The following is a 25459-nucleotide window of genomic DNA, read 5'->3' on the forward strand; positions in this document are numbered from 1 at the left end:
ATTTAATCAGCGTTTTTGTAGAGCTACTTCACATATTTGCAATTACCCCATCATTTTTAGATTTCAACTCTCAATTGGTCCCGTTGCACGCATTAAACTGTTAAGCCATCTCAAGATCCAGCTGAGTCTCCCCCATGTGAACACGTCCTCTTCCCTGGTATGCGTTTTCCTTGTCCACTCCTGCCTTGGAGATCTGTGATGCTCTCCTGAGAGGCAGCAGCCCCTAGGAAGCGTCCTGAACCAGGGCATCAGTTCTGACTGTGGTCTGCTCCCTCCTTGTTGCCACCTCCAGGCATTGTCTGTCATCTTCTTTGCTGAGAGGTGTCTTTTGTAGACACCAACTCACTGGTGATTCAGGAGGAGCAAAGCTGATAATTCTGGTGCTCACTATCATGCAATTTCCAGCTCTGATGCTTTGGCCTCAGTTCCACCATTTCACGATTTAATTCAGAGGATATAAGCAGTGTTGCTACCAGATCTGCTTTGGAGAAGCAAAAGGAGGTGAAGAGCTGGGAGGGTGCAGGCTTGGTGCTTCTCCAGAGGGAAGGGAAAATGCTGGGGCAGTGGGCACAGCTTGGTGCATGGCTGGCAGGGCTTTTGAAGGGGATTTTAAGACTAATGTGAGATGAGGCATAGTGGAACAACAGGTATAAAAATTGATTGCTTTGATTGTGCTGTTTGTTGTCTAGAGCACAGAGGTATTAAATTTGAACTACTGCCTATTGATCCCACAGCTGCACTGTATTTGTCAAGGTGGGGGTATGGAGTGAAAACGATTGCTACATGGATAGAATAATAGTTCACTCGCATTGAGATGTCATCTGGTGGTACTTTTTCTTCTTTATTTGGAAACTCAGTTGATCACAGATTTCAAAAAGATGATTTCATGACCATAGCCCAAATCCTTCTTTTAACCTTGTGTATATTTATTCCAGAAGCAGCTATAATAGAGGGAGTATTAAAGCTTTTATCATGCGAGTAAAACAAATGTGCAGTAGAGGAAAGAAAAGGCTCGTCCACTCCAATTACTGGATGAGGATTCCTGTGGTATTTTGTCTGTATGTCAGAGTCCCAATTACTGGAGCCTCGCTGCTACAAAGGAGTATTATCTCTTTCAGCCCTCATGACCAGAGCACAGCTTGTAAACATGAACCTAAAGGCTCAAAAATTAGAAGGCAGATACAGAGACTTAAAGGTCGTTGTTTTCCTTTTTCAGCCAGTACCGTGAAATTTCAGAGCTGAGTGCATCCAGTTGGAGAATTTCTGGGGCAGGTTGTTTGGGAAGAAATGGAAGCACAGCGTTTGGCTCCAAGAGGCACGCCCTGCTAGGCACCTTTGTTCTGCTAGGTCTTCTTTAAAGGGGATAAATGAAAAACATCTGCCCACATGGTGCAGGAGAGATAATACATATATATGCATGTCTAGTGTACATAAACATAGCACAGTGTAAGGCACAGAATAATGATATGGATTTCTCCATTTGCAGTGGCAGGGAGCAGTCATCGCCATGTAGACTTCACAGTTGGAAACTTTAATTCTTTCGAACAAATGAGAGTGGAAGCAGTACCTTTCAGAATATAAAACATACAACCTGTTATCGATGCTAATGATTTATTATCTTACATACTTGAAATGTTTTGATTAGATCTTGACAAGTTTGTCTGATGACAGGAATTTATTTCTTGATGCTGTAAGCTGTCAGGCTTGTGATAATTCACACATGAAATTTGCTCGGTGCTGTTAAGCTGCAACGAAATCTCCAACTTTAGAGAACTCAGACTGGAAAATAAGAGGAGCAGGTTTTTGGACTTTTTTTTTTTTTTTTTTTAGTTCTAGTAGCTGTGAATTTTTGGTACCTTTGAAAAACTCGAACTGGTGTCCTGTATATGACTTAGCAAAGCAGTACTGATGGTTTGTCAGTAGCCTTATTAATCATTTAAATCTACGTCAATGCCGTATCTAAACATGGAGAAGTGGTTACCAAATTTTATGGATTTTTTTCCATTGACTGTCTTCAATATTCAGTGGAAAAAAAAAATAAATATATATATATATATTTTTTTTTCTTTTGGGGGAAGAAAAATACATCACTTAGGTCAGCACCCTGGAAGCCAGGAACTGAACTTGGCCCCGTACTTGTCATTTTGGTGCGAAAAGCCGAAATTCAGCAGCCCCAGAACCTGCCTGGGGCCGCCTCTAAGGCCTCATTCAGGCGTCCTGCCCCCTGCCCACCGCTGGCACGGCACAGGCACAGCCTGCACTGGCTTTCCGAGGGGACTGACAAGGAAAGGGACTGATTTTCTCCTCGCCCCGGGTTTGGCTGAGGGAGGGCTCCGGGACCCCGCCGCGCTCCCGCTGCCCCCTGCCGCCCGCGGCCGCCTGCTGCCACCTGGTGGCGCCGGGCCGCGGGCTGCTGCGGGCTGCTGGCTGCCAGGGCTTGCAGCCGGGTTGCTGCTGGCTTACACAGAATCACAGCACAAAGTGAAACCCTTGCCTTGAAAGCCCAAGGCTTCCCTCGATCCTGCTGCTTGGGTGCAAACCGCTGTTTTCTCAAGGCGTTGTCCATTCGCTGATATGTAGGTGGGTAATACGTACTAGCATGTAAAATTAACTCTCCGTTTTCTTTCTGTTTTCCAGAAGGAGCTCAGTCTACCTAGAAGAGGAAGCTTGTAAGTAGAGCTATTCTTTATTTGATGCTTCTTTGTTTTGAACACATATAGCTGTTCCCTTGTGGAAGTCATATAAACAGGCAGCTAACTCTCTTTCCTCTGACAGAATCAGTCATACACATGGCAACAGCTTGCATTTCTCAGAGATTAAACCCCTGCTCATTTCCTTAAGTATAGTAGGAAAGATAGGAGTAGTGTAAGCTTACTTGTAATTACCAGCTTCAGTTGACCCCCATATGGAAGTAGCTGTGGTGTTGAGTGTTGCTTGCACTGACATCCCTCAAGTGACTCCACGGCAGTCACTTATTATTTATGTGATGAGGACAACTTCGATTGCTGCTCTTCAAACAGTCCAAGTGGACAGAAATCCCCATACGTATTCCTGGGTCAGGTGTTTGTGGAGCAGTCAGTGTAATCGAGATATTTTAATAAAGTAGCAAATGTTGGAAAAAGTAGGCTTTTAAAATTAAGTTTAAACAAATATATATATATTTTTTCTGTTCTAGTACATGGTGCTTAAAAATTTTAGCGAATGTTTCAGTGATAGTAGGAGAACTTAGCCTTTACTATACTTACAGATTTGTGGTGGAACAAATTGCATTATTGATTGCATTGTATAAAAGAGAAGGCATTTGAACTGGCTGCTGTTGCATTATGATTTAAAATTGCTTCCCAAAGCTTGTATACTAGACAAAGCTCACAAAAGCATATAACCTTTCTTCCTCAGGTTTCTGGTTTTAATGAGAAAAAACTTTCAATCTTTTAATGTGAGCTCTCTCCTTTGTATAAGAGGCAGCATTTGGAAAATGCTGTGTAGTGCCAGTAATTCAGTGCTGAACAATACAACGGATCAAAAGGGCTTTTTTTTTTTCTTTTAAATGGGGTATGACCAAACCTTTTTACTTAGTTCACATGACAGTGGTGAAACACTCAGTGAGTTAGGTAAAGAACATGAAACACTGATAGCTTTTATTTATTTATTTATTTATATATCAGCATGCCTTAAAGGCTGGTTTAGCTATATTTACTAGATTTGTAAGAATGATGATGTTCAGGAGTTTAAGATTGTGAAGGTGCTTTGAAAAATTGCTGGAGTAGTGAGTTACCAACAGGGTTTTTGTTTGTTTATTTAATATAACTTAGATATTTTTATAACAAAAGTTTTGGAATTGAAATTGACGATGCCAGAGATTTTCCCTTCCCTCATTCAAGTTTGGAGGTGGGTATGACACTGAACTACACATACACTTACCTTTGAAATATTTGAGATGTAAATGAAATCCTTCAGATGTGTAACATTTTATTTAGTAGTAACTAAACTGAATGACTGAATGTTTTCTTTCTACACTGATTTAACACCTTTAGTTTTTATTACTATACTTTAGTTTTCTTCCACAAGTTAATGCCTTTTAAGCCATCATTATGTGAAGAAATTCAGCAACCTGTGTCGGGAAGATCCAGGCTATAAATTTTAAACAAGGTTGCAGCTACTAGTGAGACTAAAAGTCTAGGGAGAATTGAAATGTATTCGGTTAGTTGAACTTGTTATCTAGTTGATTATTTGTATTTTCTGGAATCATAGATTCTGTTGTCAATTCTACCAAATGATTTTTTTTTGTTTGTTTGAAAAGTATAACTATTTCAGAAGTCAGTAGTGCATTGTGGCTTATGCATATTTGTGTTGATGATAAGCATATGGGCTCGTTGAAGCAGGTCCTATGGAGTTGATTCAGATATTCCAGTATTAGAGTATTTGATTTAAAAAAATCCACTGTTAGTCTTTGAATCAGGAATTGTAGAAAATTATATCAAAAAAGGCAATAATTATGGTGTATGTGTGTATATATAAATAAAATAAACATATTTATGAATTTATTCAACCATTCTGTCGAAAAGGGTGGTCTAATAATGTGCACTTAAAATACATACTGTCGGCATTTCTCAGTTCTTTTGGAGGCTTTTCTTCTGCTTGAATCAACTTAATAGTGAACATCATATGAAAAATAAATTCTGAAAACAAAATTTATTTTGAAAAGGTATTCTACTGTGGCTAATGATAGGGATATTTATGGATGTAGCTAGGTCCTGAGTCATTGACTGTCGTTCATTGACTTTGCTTCACTGACAGGAGGAGAAGCAGAAATTGACAGATGGATGAAGCCTCTGGCTTGGAGCCAGAAATCCTCAAGAGGTGCATCCATTTTCTGCAGAAACTCCAGCCTTTGTAGCAGTTCAGGACTAATTGTATTATATAGAAATATATAGGCACTCAGCATTTCTCTGTGCGCTAGTCAGGAGGCTGGGATACATTAACTACTGTAAAAAGATCACATCTGGGGAGGAAGTCATTATTTCCCAGCAAACCAGAAGTGGAAGGAAGACTTGATTATTCACAGAATCACAGAAGGGTTGATGTTGGAACCCTGGAGGCTGGGTGGTCCAACCCCCTGCTCAAGCAGGGCGACTCAGAGCAGGCTGCTCAGGACCACGTCTGGGTAGCTTTTGAAGATCTCCAAGGACGGAGACTCCACAGCCTCTCTGGGCAACCCGTGCCAGTGCTCCCTCACCCACGCAGTGAAGAAGTGCTTCCTGATGTGTAGACAGAGCCTCCTGTGTTCCAGTTTGTTCCCTCTTGTCCTGGCACTGGGCACTAAGGACAAGAGCAGAAGAAAGAAGACTCTGTCTTCTTTGCCCCCTCCCTTCAGGTATTTATAGACATTAATAAGATCCCCCTGAGCCTCCTCCAGGCTGAGCAGTCCCATCTCGCTCAGCCTCTTGTCACAGGAGACGTGCTTCAGTCTTTTTGTCCTCTTGGTGGCCCTGTGTCGGATTCTCTCCAGTGCGTGTTTGTCTCTCTCTTGTACTGGGGGCCTAGAACTGGATGCAGTACCCCAGGTGTGGCCTCACCAATGCTGAGCAGCGAGCTCTTCCTGACAACACTTCTTTTTCTTTATTTGACTTGTGGCTTCATATTTATCTGGGTCTGTATTAGTTGACTCTGGTTTTGTGCAGGAATTGATTGTAGGCATGGACAGTGTTCCTACTCTTGCGTGCACAAAGAAAGAGAAGAGGAGTGAGATATCTCAGTATTTTGGCAGGAGAGAATGAGGAATTTTCCCACATAAAGAAGGTTATGTGTAAAAGCAGAACCAAATGAATGGTTGGATGGAGCTTGTGAAGTCTCTTGATTAGCAGTTCTTCTTCCATATGAGCAGAAGGGAACACAAACCCAACGTAAAAAGATGGTTTTGCCCTTGGAGGTGTTGCAGTCTAATCTTAAAATAATAACCACAGGGTGAGTAAGATGGGGGAACTGTGCGCAGGATGACATTAAGAGGAATGCCTGATTATCTAGATACCAATTTGTTGTCAGTATAACCTTCCACAGAAACACACAGACTTTAAGCACGTTTAAAACACTAAAAGAAATAATGCCCAACTGAGCTGTAGGCTGCAAAGAGGTTGAATAATGCAAGTATTAGAAGAGGAACAAGTAGTTGCATTCTGTCTCTGGTGTGGCTCAATAATCTGAGTTCAAAGTTTTCCTTTAATAAATTATGCATATAAATGTATTGGCTATGTTTTTCTGGTGCTTTGTTCACAAAAAATAATTACCATTTATGAATATTTTCTTTAATATCAAACAGTGAATGCAAAGCGATAGACCCAAACTTTGATCTCCTTCCTATTAGCGGAAGCGGTTTAATTACTTGCAGCCATTACCCTGCTCTGTTTTTTGTTTTTTGTTTTTTGTTTTGGTGCCACGGTGTGTACAGAGATGAGTTTTTGTACCGATGGATGCAGCTTTCAGATGGTTTTGATGTGCACCTGCACGTGAAGTGCACTAGAGACATTCCAGACTTGAAAGACAAAGGTGAGGACCGCGCAGCAAGACGAGGCTGATGATGAAGTGCTCATGCTCGTGTGCGTAACAGCAACGCCACTTCCAAGAAAGCAGGCTGTAAAGTGCAGATTTTCTTTGTGATTGCAGGATATACAACACAATAGTGCAGCTCACTATTTCTTCTGATTGCCTCCCAGCTAATCAGCAGTCACTAAATCTAGTTGGGGATGCATTTGAGCCATCTGGTCTCTTGTTCGCTATCCCATTTTTAATAAATCCACTTGTATATAACATGAACTTTATTGACCTGCTCAATAAAGGTTTCTTATGAACAGCATAGGTTTGTTTGAACTCCTCGTGTTCTCTTAGGTAGGTTTACTGGATTGGATTGCTGTGATCTTTGTCCTGTCCAAACATAACACTTTATAAAAAGAAAATATCGCTTTCCCAGTTTATATCTACATCAATAGTAATTTCCTCAGCAAAGTAAACTTGTGACACCGGTTTTAATTTCAGATGCAAGACTTTTTAATTTTTTTTTTCCTGTCATCAAACATCTGTATTAAATACAGTTTTTCTTCTAAAGTGCGTGCCTGAGGGACAAAGAACTTGGTGACGTAAGAAGCATTAAAAATAATTGTAATCTAGAACATATCCAGTGAAAATAGTTGTTTCACCAAAAAATCCCACGTTTTTGATGGTACCAAGTCTCTGTGGCTCTAGACATTTTGTAGTTTCATTAAACAACTCTTCATAATAATGTGTTAAATTTACCCAGCTTCTTGTTGGTAAAATAACGCATAAACACACCAAGGCATTGCTTTGGGAGGATGTGCTGAATACCACTTTATACCAGTTTCTTTTTAAACTGTAATGCTTGGACCTTGGAAACAACACCAGATTTGATAGCAGGAAAAAAACCCACCCTGAGCTTTAATGCTGGTTTATGTCCTTTATCCTGCCATGCTCAGGTGCCATGGGAATTTCCTCCCTATCTGCAGAGAAATGGAGTATATCATCCAGTTTCTGTTCATCTTGGAGGGTAAGCATTTCTGCTGGGGATCGATGGCATTGCCCTGCTAGGAGCAAGCACTGTGCTTCGAGTGAGGACAAGAAATGGGGAAAGAAATGGTTCTGGAAAGGAGTTATGCTACTTGTGCACACTGTACTGTCTTGGCTCCGGAAACAGAGTAAGAAATAATGCCTTCGCTGACTGCTTTCTGCCTGTGATATCTTTATAGTTGAGGAGAGAGAGAGGTGCTATATTCCAACTGCTCCATCCTCTGAGCTGTGCTGGAGCAGCTCACAGGCAGTAGATCAAAAATAACCCGGTGCTCCTAAACTGATATGTGGGGCTGGCTCTGGAGGAGGAACGTGCCGAATTCCTCCTGCAGGACTCTGCAGGAACATTGCTGTTTGTACCTTAGGCTTTAAAAATAATTTGGAAGTGTTGTTTTTATAAATGAAGTGAATTAGTGAATATGGAGGATTTTAGTGTTCTGCGTATGTTATAATCTCAGAGATGAGTTTATGGAGGGTTTTTGCCAAGGATTTCAAAGCGAGAAAAGTTTTTTGTGCAGCTTTTGTTATCAAATTTCCACTCTTTAATCCAAATACTCATTTAATAAGTAAAATAAAATTATACACGAGAAACATCAAATTCGTGTTTGTACTTTTGACTGCTTGCTGCGCTTTCTTACCTTGGAGGCGGTGTGGGGGTGGCTCTGGGTGTTGAAGGGACAACCACCCAAGAAAGGAAAGTCACTCGGGCACCCTGGGGTTGACTTTTGAGACCGACAATTTGTTTCCCGAGTGGGACGTGGCTGTCGAGAGGTTGTGAGCTTGTGCGGGGCACTCCTGCTACGATGTGAATCATGGGAGGGGCTGCAGATAAGGGCTGTCATCTGCAATCTGGCTTGATTGACGAGCGCTTCAGAGCAGCAGCGGGCTTCACATGCCTAAATAGGGTCTTTAAGAGAATTGCTGTATTTTGGAGAGCCTTTAAAGTGTTACATATTTGGGAATTTTATTTGGAAAGTGAACTTTTGGACAAATAACAGTTTAGGAACACTTGGCATTACTTTATGGTGGTTTCCGTAATAGCGTGGTATTGATTTGGAGGTGATTGCAATTACCATTTGCAAACAAAAACTGCAAGACTTGCATTGTACCAGTAACATTGTATCCCACGGAAGGCGATTCCCTGCCCCTGCCCTCCTCCAGCGCCTGGCCGCAGCGACTGCTGCTTCTGTGCTGCTCTCGTTTCAGTGCCAGAATCCATGAAATTTGCAGCTGAAACGTGGCCCGGTAGCTGCCTGAGGATGTTGTAAGAATAAAGTTGTGCGTGTTCTTAAGTGGATTGATTTCCGAAAAGGGCCGGTTCACGTGTTTGCTCGGCGGTCGAGAACAGCTGCTCCGTGTGCCGCGGATGACTCTGCAAGGGCTTTGGGTGGAAGCGGTGACTCTATTCCTATCGCAGTGTGAGGTTGCCAGCTGCTATGTGAGATTTCTGCCAGAATCCTTTCAAGTGTGCCATCGCTCCCGTTGGCTTTTACGCTTTCCTTTTGATTTGGTGCGAGCGACTGCTCCTGCTCCTTGAAGCCCAGGAAAAGTTTGCCTCTGATTTGCTGAGCGCTAAGCCCAAGCGTGGCAGGAGCACACTGCTGTCTGCCTGGCAGGTCAGGTCGTTGGTTTGTCTCTCTGACTTTTCTGTGCCTTCGTTGCGTACTGTTGGGCTTCGTTTCCGTTCTCTGGATGCTATAAATAGACTTGTAGAAGATTTTTTTTTTTAATATATAAATAATGACGCTTTTGACACGAGCCGTGTGATTAATCTGGACCATTACCGAACTCCTAAGGTCTCTGTGACACTGGGGGTACGCGAAGAGCTTGGGATTGCACTGATTGTTCTCTGCTCTGTGTTGGAGTGATAAGAGTGGGCTCTCCTTTCTGGCTTTAAGCCTCTTATTCTGGGAAGGAACATAGTGTATCATCAGCACAATGATGAAACGGAGGAAACAGAGGCTTGGAGCCCCATCTCTGCGGATCCAGTAAGGACTGTTGTGAAAAATAAATTTCATTTAAACATTTCAAATGCAAACTATGAAGAAAACAAGCTAGAATATTCTGTGCCAATAAACGTTGCTTTTATTTGTTAGAACTTTATCTGTCACGCTTATGTGGCTGTACACAAAATTTCATTTTGAGAACTTTAAACTTTTATTTCTGTGGAGCATTTACCATAAAGTATAGCCAAAAAAAGAGCAATATTTCTATGTTTTTAAATAGCGTACATTGTGGTTAAGTTTTATACCTAGCATTAATTTAGTTAAACTAAATGTTTGTAACTGTCTTTCTAGTTAGATCACTCTTATAAATATAAAAAGTGCTTCTAATAATCTGCCAGAAAGCTGTCACAGGGCTCCACTCTAATGAAACCTTTGCTACCTTTGCCATCTTCTTAAAGTTTTCAAATGTGTTCTTAATTTAAATTTGAAGCAAAAAAAAAAATCTTTATTTACATTGCCACATATTCCTACAAATGAATTCCTTTTTAGTACTGCAGCCTTTGGAAATGCTTTGAAATCTGCTATAGAAAATTGCTATTTATGATGTTGGTAATGATGTTGATTATTATCTCTACTAGTTAAAATGAAGGAAGCTGTATATTTAATGCTATATGTATATGTAGGGGAAGTTAAATGAATCTGTCACACAGTGAAGGGAGGAGCAGGGTAAGAGGCAGGCTTAACCTTTTGTGTCTGCAGACTGTAAAGCTCATCAGCTGTTTAAGCAGAGGTTGCTAGTGGGGAGGATTTCCAATATGTAAAGGTTGCTTACTGATAAGAAGTATTTGGATTCAGTAGGAAATTAAAAGCAGGGAACATTAACAAACATGGTTGACTTCAGGACTTCCAATATAGCATGTCTGAATACCAAACAAAAGCTGAAGCACATCCCAGATTTACCTTTTGCTGGGAAAGCTGATGTTTAAGTACAATAAATAGAAACTTCTTTCATCGCTCAATCAAAATCAGTTATAGTTGTAAAAATATGGTGGCACTAGGCTGTGTTTTAAAACATAAGCACAGTAAGCATAGCATGGGACTGCATTGTTAAGCATTGTCCAAATTTTAAAAAGGAAAAGGCTGAATGTGCAGTGATACCAGAGAGCATACATGTGGACAATACCCTGTGCAGTTTGTGACTCCCTACGTGGAGTGTAGGGACGTACACAGTACATTTAAGCATTGAGTTTTGAGGATTAGATCTAAGAACTTTGCATTTTCTGGTACTGATCATAGGTGAATCGTAAGATGTTAAATACTTAATATATTTCCTTTTGCAATTTCTGTAACGTTGCGTGGTTGGAACATAGTTATGTGCAAAGCCCAAAGGACTCCAACTGGAGATGATGTATTTGTGGGTCACATTGATTATTCTATTTGGATTCCCTGTGCTGAAAAAATAAGAGTGGTTATATCACCACTTAGGAAGCAAAATGTCACTTGTCAGGCAAACCAGGTAATAAGCTGTATAATTTTTCCAGAGGGATGGTTGTACTAAAACACTTAGTTTAATTTTTTTCAAATAACCCCTTGAAGGGTTGAGCTCATCAGTGGTGCAACACTGCCCTAAAACTTGGTGACAGCCTGAAGTTATGAACTTACAGCTGGTATGTTCAGCTGATACAGATTCAACATAGGAGTATATTCAGTATGTGCTTATCTCTTATCTGAAAACTCAAAACCTGTTTTCTTGTCCCTGTATAAGAATCTGGGCAAAAGGCTTTCATAGTGTATGTTTATTTCATAATACATTATTTTGGTTACCCATGATTTCTTTATAATACCAATATTTGTAAGTTAACTTTTACTTTATTTCTAGTGAAGGACATCTCATCGTGTATAGTTCAATACAGTAGGTGTAAAAACTTTCTTTACGTTTATATACAAGTCTGTTTGCAGCTTCTTGAAAAACAGCTACTTAGAGAAATTTTCCGTGCTCTCTGCTTGTAAGAATACTTGTTGGCTGCTAACTCTACAAAAGCAGGATAGTTTGCAGAGCTGAGCACAGAGCTGGAAATCAGTTTTCTCAGCTGTAATCCTAATGCTACCATGGATGTGCTGTGGTTGGGTCACTTAACATCTTTGTGCCTCAGTTTCCCCACTGCTAAATTAGAATCAACCCATTTTGCAGTGCTGCTTTCTGGCTTAATTAGTTGTTTTAAGACATTCTCAGTGCTAAATGTTCTCCAGTTAAGGGTTCATGTTTTCACTAATTATTTTTGTTGTTGCTGTAGCTGTGGTATGGAACCATGGCTCCCAAATTGCAATCTGTGAAGGCTGTGATACAAATGACTCATGTAAGTCACTGGCGCCATTGGCAGCTTTGTTAATTTCTCCCAACTAAAAGTTTGACAATGCCGTGTGATCCAGAAAGCCTGGGAATCACTGTAAAAAAAAAAAAAAAAGATTTGGATAATTCCAGTTCAGAAGATTTTTCATAGTGGGAAAATAATGTTGAATAGGTACTGTATTGACTGACAAATGTGTTGTGGTTTAGATGATAATTGAGTGACTTCTGTCCACTTAGTTTACTACATTTATTAAGAAGATATAAGTTGTGCTTTGAAAGCTGTTTTTCTTTGTATTTAAGTGATAAACAGAAGATGTGATATTGACCCTGATTTATTTTTTTTTCTACCGTGGTACCTTGTCAGAATCTCCTCTCCTTTGTTCTCCCACTGCCGAGGAAGTGATGTTCATCCGCACATGTTCTCTCCTACATCTGCTCCAGGTCTGCAGCACCTTAAATTCCCATTTAGTGCTGACTGTGCACTTGTTACTTCTCCTCTAGTATTTTACCTGAACTCACAAGCCCAGAGCAATCCGTCTAGTCCATGCTACAGCCATCCTTTTCAGTGGAGGTAAGGAGAGGTATCGACCAGGAATTTCTAACAGTTTGGTGTTGGTGTAACCGTTTATGAACTTAACAGCTTTCTAGTTCAAGAGAATAATACGTAACAGAAGTGAGAGCCTAGTAATGTGTAATTTACCTCCAACCTTGTAGTGTTGGTTGATGTTGCTCGTTTGTACACATTTTTTAGTTCATTTGTAGTTGAAGACCCTGCAGAGGGAAGAATGGAGTCCTGTCTACCTGAGTGTGCATGCACATTCCCGGCTGAACCTTTTGCTGGCTTCTGTGTGCGTGTGCAACTTGTGTGGTGCCTCACAGGGATCGTTGATGTCAAGAAAACCAACTTTAAAGTGAAACAGCTTGGAGTCTGGTCCTTAAGAAGCCCTGCCTGGAATTGTGGGTCTGTGCTAACCTGCTGCACTCTGTTCTTTTCACTGTGAATCCTCGTTAGTTTCTTACTGAAGCTAACAGGCTGAGGGCTGTCTGCAACACGGGGTCCACAAAGGATAACGAGTAAGTTTAAGCTTGTTGGTACTGTGCTTAGATACAGGCTACAGAAGTTTGTAAACTGAAAAAAAGTCCAGGACAGCTCAGTTTGTACTAAGGTGTTTGAGAGCCTGGCTGGCATCCTTCATGTTCAGGAGTAGCTCTTGCTCTACTCTATGCTGTTAAGGAACATGCAAGACCCCAGTGGAAACCTCTGGTTTATTCACTTGTGATACCTACTGAGATGGTCACAAAGCCTAGCACAAGGTACAGATCTTTGTGTGCGCAGTTATGAAACTTGAGCTAAATGGTACCTACTTAAAACTTGAGCCAGGGGACTTGTTTTGAAGTCGGCATACTGCAGTGTGGATGTAGCTGGTCAAATTTCAGTTACTCATCAAGTGGTAATGCAATCGCCCCTGATTGCAGGCTGTTATTTCAGAGGGAGGGTGCTCTTGCTGGCCAGCTCTAGTAGGAGGAACAAGAAAATGTGAGGTTTAGCTATTTTAGGCATCTCTCCCTCTAATGGAGAGTAATGTATATTGCATCTGTTGAGTGGAAATCAGGCTGTCAGCAAAGGATAGAGGCGTTGTGTGTGCCTGTACTTGGCTTCTTGTGCATTGCCACGGAGAGAGGTGGTCACCCAGCCTGCTGCTGCCTCCCCTGCAAGCTGGGCAGCAGGTGGTGAAAATTCTTGGTGTGCTGCTCACTTCAGCAGCACGTGCAGTGAGGGGAAGGGCAGCGACTAAAGAGCTGTCTCTTAACGTTTTAATGTCATTGCCACCAATATAATTTAAAAGGAATTTTTGTTATTTAAAAGCTGGTATTGGGTAATGTTCCTGTACAAGGGTTATTAAATGTGGTTTAATGCTGTTTAGCACTGGGGCTAATTAATGGTCTGGTAAGTAGTAATTAATTATCAGAAGTAGATTACTGTTAAAGTAGGTTGAGAACAGCTCTTTTTGAGAGGGGATCTAATGATTATTGATTTTCCAAAGCCTTTTTGGTCGTTTTTTTTTTTTTTTTTTTCCTTTGAGACTGCTCCAGTCTTCAGACTTTAGACACGGGTCATTGAATAATTTTACCTTTAAGAACAATTCATGTAAAAGTCATAATATCGAGTTATGTTTCGCTGTTACTATGGACTCTTCTTGATGATGATATTTTTCACATATGGGGACCTTCCAGCCATCTGCTCTTTAAATGCTGAATGGTTGATGATTCACAGAGACGTGGTTCTCTGTAAGAGCTTATGTCTACTATAATAACTTTTTATTTTTGTCCTTGTTGCTTTCACCTGTGCAGCTCTTGATCCTGGTTTATGCTGCCTTTCTTTGTTGTAGCTGTGTTTACTTGGTTACAGTACCAGCGATAGCCATTCCTGCTTGCTTAGAGCAAAGGTTCAGCTTGGCAAGTTATTGCTGTCATTGATCTACACAGCTTAACACCCTCAGGTTAGCCAGGCGGTGGTTCATTTCCATCGCTGTGCAAATGATACTAGGAAATGATGGGAAATGTAACTAAAAGGTGTATGGCTTCAAGTTAGTTTTCTCATTTTTTACCATCAGTGTGTTGCATTTCAAATATCTGTACAGTTTTCCTCCTTCTTGCTTCTTTTGCATGGTGTCTTCAATATTTTTAAATGGACAAATGAACAGCTGTTTGTGCATCTGATATCAGGTGTGTTCTACAGCTAGCATACAAGTTCTGGCTTCTGAAAGAAATAATCTAGTTGAGAACAAAAATATTTTATACTAAGCTTTGCAAAATTGAAAACAATGTAAAACATTCTAAGAATAAAAGATGTGAGGTGGCATGATTACAACAAAAATAAATGGATAGCGGGTGAAAGAAGATTGCTATAGTTGATACAACCATGGGTTGGAATTCAAGTCGTGTATCTTTAGGAAGAAAAGAGAATGATGTCCAAAATTAAACTCAAGGAGTGGGTCTCATATTTGGGTTCTGGCTTGTGTTCTTCTGGGGGTAGCAAGGAAGTCAAATTACTGAAGAATATGAGGCCATGTTTCACAGCTGGTCCTCTTTATGAGCTGAGTAAATATGGGCGAGTCTTTGTACACCCATATTTGCCCTTTAATTTAATCAAAACATGGATTTACCGCAGTTCTTGATATTAAGTTGCTTAGAAGATGCCATGATTTAGTTGCTCCTAGAAGTGAGGGGCCTTGAGACTAAAGCAACATGAACTTTCCCCCTGTTTCACAGATTATTACACCCTGTAACTCCCTCAGCAAGAGATAAATTAGTTTCAATACTTCTAGAAATGGATTCATTTCTTGGTGGTAACAAGGGTGAAAGTGTTCAGGTCCCTTAGTTCTGGCCTCTTTGGTACTGCAGGTGAGGTGAAATCTCAGCAGAAATTTCCTTTATCCTAACCAATCTAGGGAAGAGTTGAGTTCAGTTGCATTATTTCAGGGACGTTTTCTTGTGCTATTTTGATTTTGTGAACTCATGCCAATAGTGGAACATATTGATATAGGGATATATGGTAGAGATGATATTTATAGGAATGTTTTCTCTCAGAGGTTCTAGCCTTGATAAAGTTTATTGATAATAGCTATTCATTTTTTATAGCTCTGCAGAATAGTTTTAAAGATTTCTTTTCCAGCCTGTATGAAATCTGGTCATCAGATCCTAACTGTCTTCAGTAAAACAAAATGGGAAACCTGATGTTGCTCCAGAATACTTTGAGCACAGTACATAATTACTCGATCAGTGTGTAATTACTATGTTATGAGTTCAAATAATTAGGATTTTATGGACATCTGTGATATAATTTAAGAATATACTAATTTACTTACTTAAGAACTTTATTCTTAGAAACATTTAATCAATAACTGTGGTAAGCAACAAGAATATATTATACCTAGTCTTTTAACATGTGCTGGGAGGATTGCCTGCCTTTATTTAAAGCCTTTCTCATATAAGCTCTTGCAGTGGATGAGGGGACACCTATATTTAGAGCTACAGCTTGTTCGGGTGTATGAGCGCAGTCCCAGCCAGTCTCTTCTATTGCTGTGACCAGATGGGCTTCCCAGGCGTCGCAGCGTGCCCAGCAGCTCAATTTCACCAGAGCGTGGGGATGGAGAAACCTGCCTTGGTTGAGTGGGGTCTCATGTGAGCCTGGTTCTTTCTCTCTTTTTACGTGCTGGAATTGCTGGTGTGTCTTGGTGAAGGTTGTATAACTCCAGTCCTTTACTTCAAGGCAGGTGTAGAAATCCCTTCCATGGTATAAGGGTGTGTTCTTGGTGTTGTGTGCCTGCGCCTCTCCCTGCCTCCAGTACCTGTGTTCTGGGTTTTGACTGGGAATCTGGACGAGAGTTAATTTAATGGTATGCTGAATAGCATTCGCTAATCAGCTTAAAATGCCATGTGTCTGGTTTAGCTAAAAAAATGATAATAAACATCTTAAGTACATAAACTTAATCTGTCACAGTTGTAACTCATACCCTCAGCAGAACCACCAAAACACTTGAATAAACCTGCCTTAATGAGATTGCCTAAAACTATGGTGGTTAAAATGTGTCAGTACTTCTGTTAACATAACCAGCACAGAGCTGATGGCTGTGTATAGAGTATGTAGATACCTGAATAAAGAAGCTGCTTGGATTATACAATAACAACACGAAAGACCTTCAGCACCATAGTTCCCTTATTGCAAAATCTCATAGGAAAACAAAATTCATTTAATATTCACAGTGAAACTTTTGGTTTGAAGCATACATGTATTTTACAACAGCAGGGCAGCACCTGTAAACAGAAGTTCCGTATTTTTAGAGAAGGTGAAAAACATTTCAGAATTCAAACTTGAGGAGATTCTTTATATTCTTGTTTTGGGATATCTCCAAATATGTCAAGACGTGGTGATAGTTTCCTTTCTCTGCTTAAACTTCCTCTTAGTCTAAAGTCACTTGATACAGCTTTTAAAAGTTTATTTTGGTTAGTATCGTATTTGACAGATGGCAGAGGATTAATGAAAAGGGCTTTACTCAGATTGAATGACATTTGAAAATTGTTCTGTTTTTGTAGCAAGTGATACCTTCCTGCTTTAGTGCTTGATTTGGTACAGGTTCTCCTTTCTTAACTGTGCTAAATAATCGGTCAGCCTTTACCGCAATTCAGTGTAATGACACTTTTGGAAGCAGTGGAGATAAGCAATTCACTTATAATGAATAACAGAACAACTTTGTGAATATGTCATTATGAATAATATGAAATGGTGAATTTTGAGTAGGGAATCTTTTGGCAACTGAATTGTAATCTACATCTCACTTTGAATGAATGAGCTTCCCAGAATTCATTTCTTTTTTAATGGAAATTTTTCTCTTTATTCCTTTTCTTCTGTATCAGTTGTTATTCTTGGGAATAGGAGATGGAGACAGAGGCTACAGCTAGGAGATGGAGACTACAGGGAAGAGACATATTGGTGATGCCTAGAACTCACCTGGCTCAAATTTCTCATGCTGATTGGAAACTGTTTGCTTGCCACGTGGCTGGAAATATTCAGGCATGGTGGCCTGTGGTAGGGAGTTTTATGTGCAGAGTTCATTTGCCTTGCTTGTAGCTCAGTGGCCTTCTTACACCAATGTGCAGGTGAGGACTGAACTGTGAAACTGGCAATTTCAGTGAGTTGTATTGTGTTGTATGGCATTGTCTGTAACATTGGCTGCATCTTGGTAAAGTAGTAGGACCCGAGACATAGCCTCCGATCGCTCCAGTGAAACATTCTGATTTTCTGGCATCTCCCTTAACTCTCTCTTCTTGTGCCCTAAGGGTTGCCCCTCTGTGTTGGTGGTATCAGTGGAGGAGGTGCGTGGCTTCGCTTACAGCAGTCAGGAGAAGCATCGCTGATCTTTTTTGCAGTCTGGCTGTATAATTTTTTTCATGTTGAGACATTATGTAAATGCTAAAATCCCCACATCCTGCTTGGGTTTGCAGCAGTGGAAGAGTTAAACACTGGGGTTTGGAGCATGAGGTGTGAATTCTTGTCCAGTTCCAGGCTCACTGTGCAGGCTGCCCTCCGTAACCACTTGTAAAGCATAACCTGGTGGTTTGACCTGGCGAGTCAGAGGCTCCCAGAGGGGAGTACATACCTCTGACTTGAGAAGTTGGAGTGCTTTAATGTTTGCTAGCCTTTTCACCTATAAACCGGGTGATTCATAACTTTTTTTCTATGTAAGTGTGTTTGAAGGCTCTGATCTGCTCACATGCCGGCATATGAGTCGACTTGTTTACTGCCCCTGAAGTATCCAAAGAGTTTGATGTGGCTGGGAGCAAGGTAGCAACTTCTAGGGAGAAACAACAAGCTCGGAAAGTTCTTAAAATGCTGTAGTAAAAACTGAGGTTTTACTTTTTCTGTTTTTATCCTCAAATGACAGTTATTTCCTCAAAGAAATTGTAGTGTGCTCAGTCTGTGCAAGATCCTTCCTTCCGTATAGCCTCTTCCTTTTGATCTTGAATGCAGATACAGAAACAGCACGGACACGGAAAGACTTGTGGCAAGGGAATCATTCTGAGAAAGACAAATATATTCTTAACTGGCAGTCATACGTTTATTACTGTCGAAGTCTCTGTAGACAATTCCATGCATCTTCCACAACTTGGTTTTTAATTGCACTGTGAGGCAACCAGGTTCTACTTTGTTTTGACTTGGAAATCTGTGAACGTGCAAACAGACCTGTTTACATCCCATACCAAAGAGCTAACAGTAGACAAGTACTAGTAGCAAGTACCCAGTGTCAATTTAACAGACAAGCTAGAGAGAAACAGAGATTATATGACACAGCTGCTTGCATTTGCATGGGATTATTCCTGCCCATGACCAGGAGATTCCTCTTGGATTTGTTTTCAAAAATTACCATTTGAAGCCATGAGTTGCAATTTCTGATTTAGATAGATGAGCCATTTAGCAGATCAATACTAACCTGAAGGCTTACAGAAAGTTTTTCCTTTTTTATATTCTAAAACGTTTCAAGGAGATATTGCATCAGTTTTTGAAATTGTATTGCATTTCAGCTGTGTCTAGCCACCCTCATCTATATCGAACTTCTGTGTCAAGGTTAAGCTCTTGTTGGAATACCATGCCAGAAGGTCTGCAATGCAGCTTCACCATCTACAATATATCCTTTCATACTCTGTTTTCTACAGGCTATACCTATGACTTCCCTTTTTCAACATCTCTTTTCCTTTTGTTATTTTTTCATCTAAAATGCACTCGTTCTCATCCTCCAAGCTGTCTCTTACTCTCATTTTTCTACTAAAATTTTGCTATTTTGGCTAGCGTTTATTATTCTGTCATTCAATCCCTGGTGTGGTACTTGAGAGCACAATTTTCTAACCTAGTTTACATTACACTGTCAGTATGAATTATTAACGTTCTAAAATAAAGTCTTCAAACCGTAATCTTTGCAGTGGTGAAAGAGCCCTGTGTGCCTTTGTATTCCTTCCTCCCCTCGCTGGCCTTTCCTTTCTTTAAAACCCCAGCTCTTTACAGTAGGTATGTTACTGATCTCACTGTCAGGAAAAGACTTGCTGTGCAGTGACAGTCGCATTAGCACATCTCTGGGCTGGAACTGGTATTTATTTACATTAAACAACAAACAAACAAACAAAAAACTTGTGGAATTACTACTTGGTTTCTTTTAGAAGATCTGCTGCACAAGTACAAGTGATGCAATGGGTTGTATTGTCTGAGAAGGTAGACGATATTTTTTGTTCTATGATGTTCTAGTTTGTGTTCTAGATCTAAAATGAGAATCTAAAAATAAGTCTCATTTTTATTTGACAATAGATGAGAAATTTAAAATAACAGAGCAGGTCAGGTTATAATTCCGAACAAATTTTTAGTACCAACGAAATTCATCCAAAATACATGTGGCAAAAATCCACATCAACTTTCCTCCACATTTCATTTAAATGCAACTGTTTGTCCATTCAGCTTTGGAGAAATTGGTATGTTCCAAAATCATGAAATGCCCAATTTTCCAAGGGAATCAACACACAAATATTTACCAGAAGGATTCCTTTAAGTCACAAGTGCCTGCATTTCACTCACAGAGAACTTGCAATTAGTTTGAACAAAATGGAGATGATTGCAGCTGCACTTATCTTCGATACAGAGGAGCAGCCCAAGGGGACGTGTTCCAGCCTGTAGCCCATGGCTTCACGTGCGCAGCCTCCTGTGACACCAAGATGGATCATAAAACCGGGACCTGTCGCTTCTGCAACTTCTCTCTTCTAATTAGATATAAGAGCAGATGCAGACTACACCGTAGAACGCCACAATCTACTTTTTACATACTGTTGTTGTAAGTGATCAGAGTTGTGAGAAGTACTTGATTAAATAACTTTGCAGGTTCTGTTTTCTCTGCAGAAATTACATTCCTTGGATACGCAGGTGGTGTTCATTTGCGTGTGTGATTTGTGCTGTCTTGGCGTGTTTGTGTAGTAGTTTATGTGTTGTACAAAATAATGTGAAGAGCTGAAAATTATTACTTGTGTTTCTTAGTAGTTTTATTTTTATAGGTAGGACAGAAACCTAAATTATTTTCATTTGAAAATATCAGAAGTCCAAAATGTGCTCACATTTTTTTTGATCTACCACATCTGCATAATGCTGCCTCTGCTAGTCAAAATTTAGAAAACAAGAAAGTAAAATACGAGGTGAATATTCCTATATTCCTATTCCTATTTATCTACATTTTCTTTTTTCTCTCTATCTGAGGTATTTTAAAAGTGGCTATATATATTTATTTTTAAAATGTCTGAGCAATGTTGTTATATAATTTTGCTGCTCGTTATATTAGGTTAGTTTTTTTATGCCCTTTTGTAATGTGCTACAGTAGAGTATAATACAATTTAGCAGTGCAAAGTTTTAAATACCATTTTTAGTATTTTGAAATGCATTTTTCACTGGAGACTGCAGAAATGGTTGAGAGTTCCGTGTCTGTTCTGTACTTTATTTCAAAGCAGGGAATTCAGTTTGGGACAATTTGTCATAAATTATTCAGTCTGCTTCAGTGTTCCAAAATTGCCTGTCCCTGTTTACTTTTATTTTTATATATATATATACAGACATAGAAATACATACAGACACTTGTAAGGGGACATGCATGTTAGAACTCATATGTAGAACACAGAAGAGCTTGTAAGCATCATGTAAATTTTAGGAAATGTTGCTTTAGTAATGTATCAGCTTTATGGGTTCCCCAGAATTACTGTAAAACAGTTCATAGAGATGTATCAATCTGTAATTATTAAAAAATCAGTGTTCCAGGCTTGTTCTCATGTTCATTCTGTCCTGTACATTTTGTATTTCTGAGGCACACAAGTTTGAGTAGTTTGTTTGCCTGCTGGTTGATGATATGTTATCACTGCTTTCCCAGACTTTAAGATTAAAAGCTAAGCTTGTGCTGTGAAGATTCACATTATTCCAGAGGAATAACTAAAATAGGGACCAGTTTCTGTTAAAATTCATGGCCAAATTAGGATTTAATTCTGTCTTAGAACTAGATGAACTTGTTATCCCTTTTTTCTTTTTCTTTTTTTTTTTTTTTAACTATGAGCACTCATGATGTTCCCTAGCATGGTTTTGATTTCTCATGTCTTGTCTGTACCATGGCTTATTTTGTAAAGTCTATTCTTATCCCATGCTCTAACTTCATTAAGAATTTATGCTTGAAAATGTAAAATTCATCTTCTTAGTCTGTTCACTACATTAGCATTCCCCTTGCTCCCAGAATAACTTCGTAGCCAACAATCCTACCAAATAAGCCTTTTGTCTCAGAAAAGGCATGGTAAATGCAGGGGCTTTACGGTATCCTTCATGAGTTAAACAAGCAATGAGGAAATGAGCTGCAGGGTGGAAGTGCCGGCTATGAACACGCAGGTTGGAGCAAACAGCCGGAATTATCCCTAGGAACAAGTCAGACGCCACTGCTTAGTTGGGAGTTCAGGCTTGAGTTGCTCTGCTGGGTACCGTCCTGCCACGCAGGCGGTGTGATCCCTGCTAGCTGGCTATGAAGGGTAGCCCCGAGCCTCAGTGCTCCATCTGAGTCCTCGATGTGGTGCAAAATACAAAAACCCCATTACGGGAGGGTTTAGTGATAGCTGTGCTGCTTGGTGGAGAGGCTGATGCAAGGTGGAGTGGCTGGAAAAGGGATGAAGACGTCTTCCTGTTTGCAAATATGGCTGCATAGTTAATTCATTAACACTGTACTACAGGTTAGGAATAAATTTTTAAGTGCATCTTTTAAGTGCAGCATGATAAATAATTCATGATTACGATGACGAAATGCCATGGTGGTGACAGGAGGCTCAATTTATGTTTTCCTTTGGCTGAGTTTTGGCTGGTGGAGAGGGAAGAGCTTGGCAGAAGGTTGCTGAGGTTATAGCATCTCATGCTGTGTTCTCACAAGCACTGCTCAAGAACGTTTTGGATAATGTATTAAAGGTTTTTGTATAAATGCGAAGGGAGATTTTCAAAACTGCTCAGTGTTTTTATTTTTCAAATGTCTTCTCATTTGTATGGCATTTGAATCACATACCAAGGGGACATTTGATTAAATAAGATAACTGACATTTGAATCATATATGAAGAAAACAGGCCAGGGAAAGAATGCTAGTTCGAGTAACTTATTTAAAGAGGCTAATTGACCTTTCCATGGCATTTGAGCCCAGTCATCAATTTTGTGAACTTGAAATCATGTTAAATGTATGTTGTATTGAAGTTGCCAATATCTTACTAGTGCTATTTGTGAATAGTGTTGTATAGAGTATCAGCAAACTAATTAGTATTTTTATAAATAAAAATCCAAAGAGAGATTTTCATTGAATATTTGTAGGATTTGCGGCACAACTAACTTGGTGTTTTAGCAATGTTGGCTTATTATCACTCTTCAGTAGAGTTTTCATATAGAAAATACAAATTATGACAACAGAGCAACATCCTCGATATCTAAGTGAGTACAATTTTGTAAGAATTGTTTTAGGACTAAGGTATCAGGTCAGCTGCTCATGCTTAACCTGTGCTGTGATACTGTAGTGAATTAGATAGCATTTCAGGCTATTTGCTATGATGACAACCCCAGTTAGTTCAGTAACTGTGCCAGATTAAAGTTACATGAGAAGTTGGCAGCTCTTCTTCTAGTATATGGAGTGCACAATGCCTTATAGCTAATTCTGCTGCACTTCAGTAAATGTTGCTGATCCTTTGAATCATTATCTAAACTAATGCAGTCACTGGGCTGTTATCTGCATGGGAAATGCTCACCAGAGGGAAGTTGGGTTATTCTTCACCCCAGAAAACCCAGCTATCAATTCTTGGTTTAATCTTAAGCAACTGTGTCCTTTGGAGTCCTTTTGTACAGAGCCAGTACTTGAAATCTGGCCGAGCCAAGGCAGTTAGAAGAGTGCAGGGCTTTGGGTTCTGTATTGACTTGGAGCTGGGGTGTATGGAGCTTGGCTGATTTCTGGAAATTAATGAACAAAAGAAATGAGAACGGTAAGATTGTGTAAGGAAGTGAAGAATGATAGAAAGGTGAACCTTAAAGATATATTCAGCTTCATGTCCTCTGTCTGACTGCTACTTACATGGCTCGGGATGGCAGTCTGCTGCATCTCTTCTGCATTTGCGTAGGTCACTGTTCAAATAATAATGATGCCCCAAATAGCTCACACATCCACACATCTTCTATGTATTTTTTTTTAATCTTTTTAAAGGAACCATGCCATACTTTTTAAGAAGCTTATAGGAAGAACTTTATTCCTTTCTTCATGTTGAAAGTTCAGTTTTCCATTGGAGTTTTCATGTTACACAGTTTTGACTACACTGTTGGTGATATACAGCAGTTATTTCTTCAGTTCATTTTCAGTTTTATTTATGTTATTTTTATTTATATGGCAGTAATTTTCTTGTCAAATATGTCATTTAAAGTTTAAAATAAAATTGATACTCTCTTTATAGAGAATAGAATGCATCTGCTGGTTTGTGATTCCTCCGAACAATTCAGCTTTGCTAGTAAAACAACTTTAATTTTCAGGTATTTCTAGTGGCTAATTTGTGTATTTGAGGTATATAACTACTAAAAAATGTTAAGTCTGAAAGTACCACTTATTTATGTGACACTTAATAGCATGTAACTATTCAAGTGATTGAATAATTAGGTAGTTTTTTTCCCCAAGTAGTATTGCAAGTGGTTCCTGTTACACAGCTTTCCTTTACCGTGGTACAATTCAAGAGTTATTCTCGCTTGAAAACTATTGGACTGCTACATGTTTCATCCTGGTTGAAATATCTCAAAAATATAGTGAAAAATAATAATAAAAAAAGATTGTGGGAACTTTTCTTGAACAATAGTCAAAATCTAGTCAGTCACAAGAGTTTTGACCTTTGTGATGTTCTTTTTCAAAATGACATCAATGATCTCCATGGTACCACTTTAAACTTTATAAGGAGTTCAGCTTACTTTTAAAATGAAAGGTTTTATTTAAAAGAAGATGGTCTTATTCGCAGTGAATTAATTGATTGTTTACAAATGAGAAGTGTAGCTGCTAGGAAAAAAGTCCAGAAAGTCATGGATTTCATGTGGACTGTTTGCCTAACTGTGTTCTCAGTTAATGTCAGGCTTAATTAATGTCCCACTTAGGTAATGGTAAATACGGGAAATTGAGGAAGTCTTTGACATGGCTATTTATAACTGCCCAGTGGATGCAGTGTCATTGGGAGGGCCCTGGAAACTACAGATATGGTCAGCAGAGAAATACTCCATCATCGCAGGAGCTGCAGAACGTTTCTGCAGATGGTCTTCTCTGAGGACAAGCTGGATGTGAACTGAGTGACGGAGATTGATGGAGGCTGAATACCCTGAAAGGCAAGTGGAAGAGTTTTAAGGAAGGTGGTTTCTTTTGTGTTGGAATCCCAGCAGGGTTGGGAATTCACAAACATATTAACCGATTTGTGAGCTAAATATAGTTGAAAGCTGCTCTTGTAACACATTTGTGTATGTGGCATTTTTGTTGACACGCTTTCTGACGTGCAGAAGGCTATAGTTCTGAACAAGTGAGAATTTCTAGACTTCATTCTGCACAGTGTTTTGTTTGATGGCTTCATTGTGTTCTTCCGCTATTCCTGTAAAAACACTGCATCTCGAGTACGGCATTCCTGTATTTTTCAGAATACTTTGAACTTATCTGTATTTAATGTTTGGGAACTGTCCCAGAATACACATTTTGCAGATGATGATCTACAAGGCTCGTTTTTGCTCTTGGCATGTGGAACATGCGTTTTGAAAAGCGAGAATATGAAGTATTAAAGAAAGTCCTGCCGTTTGTGAACCAGCGTTACATAATTCCCAAAACGTTCTCACAATTTTTGCCTAAGTGCTCTGCAGAACCGTGCTAAACAACATCAGGATGGGCCTTTGGGTTTCAGGTGATGGCGAGCGTCCAGTCCCCTTGTGCAGCTGGGGTGCCCTGTGTTCCCCAAGAGCAGCTGAGGACGGACAGGGTTTCATCTGGTTAA

The 25459-nt window shown here is 39.7% G+C and overlaps 1 protein-coding gene across 5 annotated transcripts in view; it reads left to right on the top strand.

The window, feature by feature from the left end:
• MAST2 (microtubule associated serine/threonine kinase 2) overlaps positions 1 to 25459 on the top strand; it is a 190947-nt gene that overhangs the window by 79125 nt on the left and 86363 nt on the right. For all 5 annotated transcript variants that reach the window (XM_082766145.1, XM_082766147.1, XM_082766146.1 and 2 more), the window contains one exon: positions 2638 to 2669. In XM_082766145.1, the coding sequence (XP_082622271.1) occupies positions 2638 to 2669 (32 nt within the window). The remainder of the gene's footprint in view (positions 1 to 2637; positions 2670 to 25459) is intronic.

The sequence above is a fragment of the Aythya marila genome (genome assembly GCF_965140915.1).
Source record: "Aythya marila genome assembly, chromosome: 8".
Classification (NCBI taxonomy): domain Eukaryota; kingdom Metazoa; phylum Chordata; class Aves; order Anseriformes; family Anatidae; genus Aythya; species Aythya marila.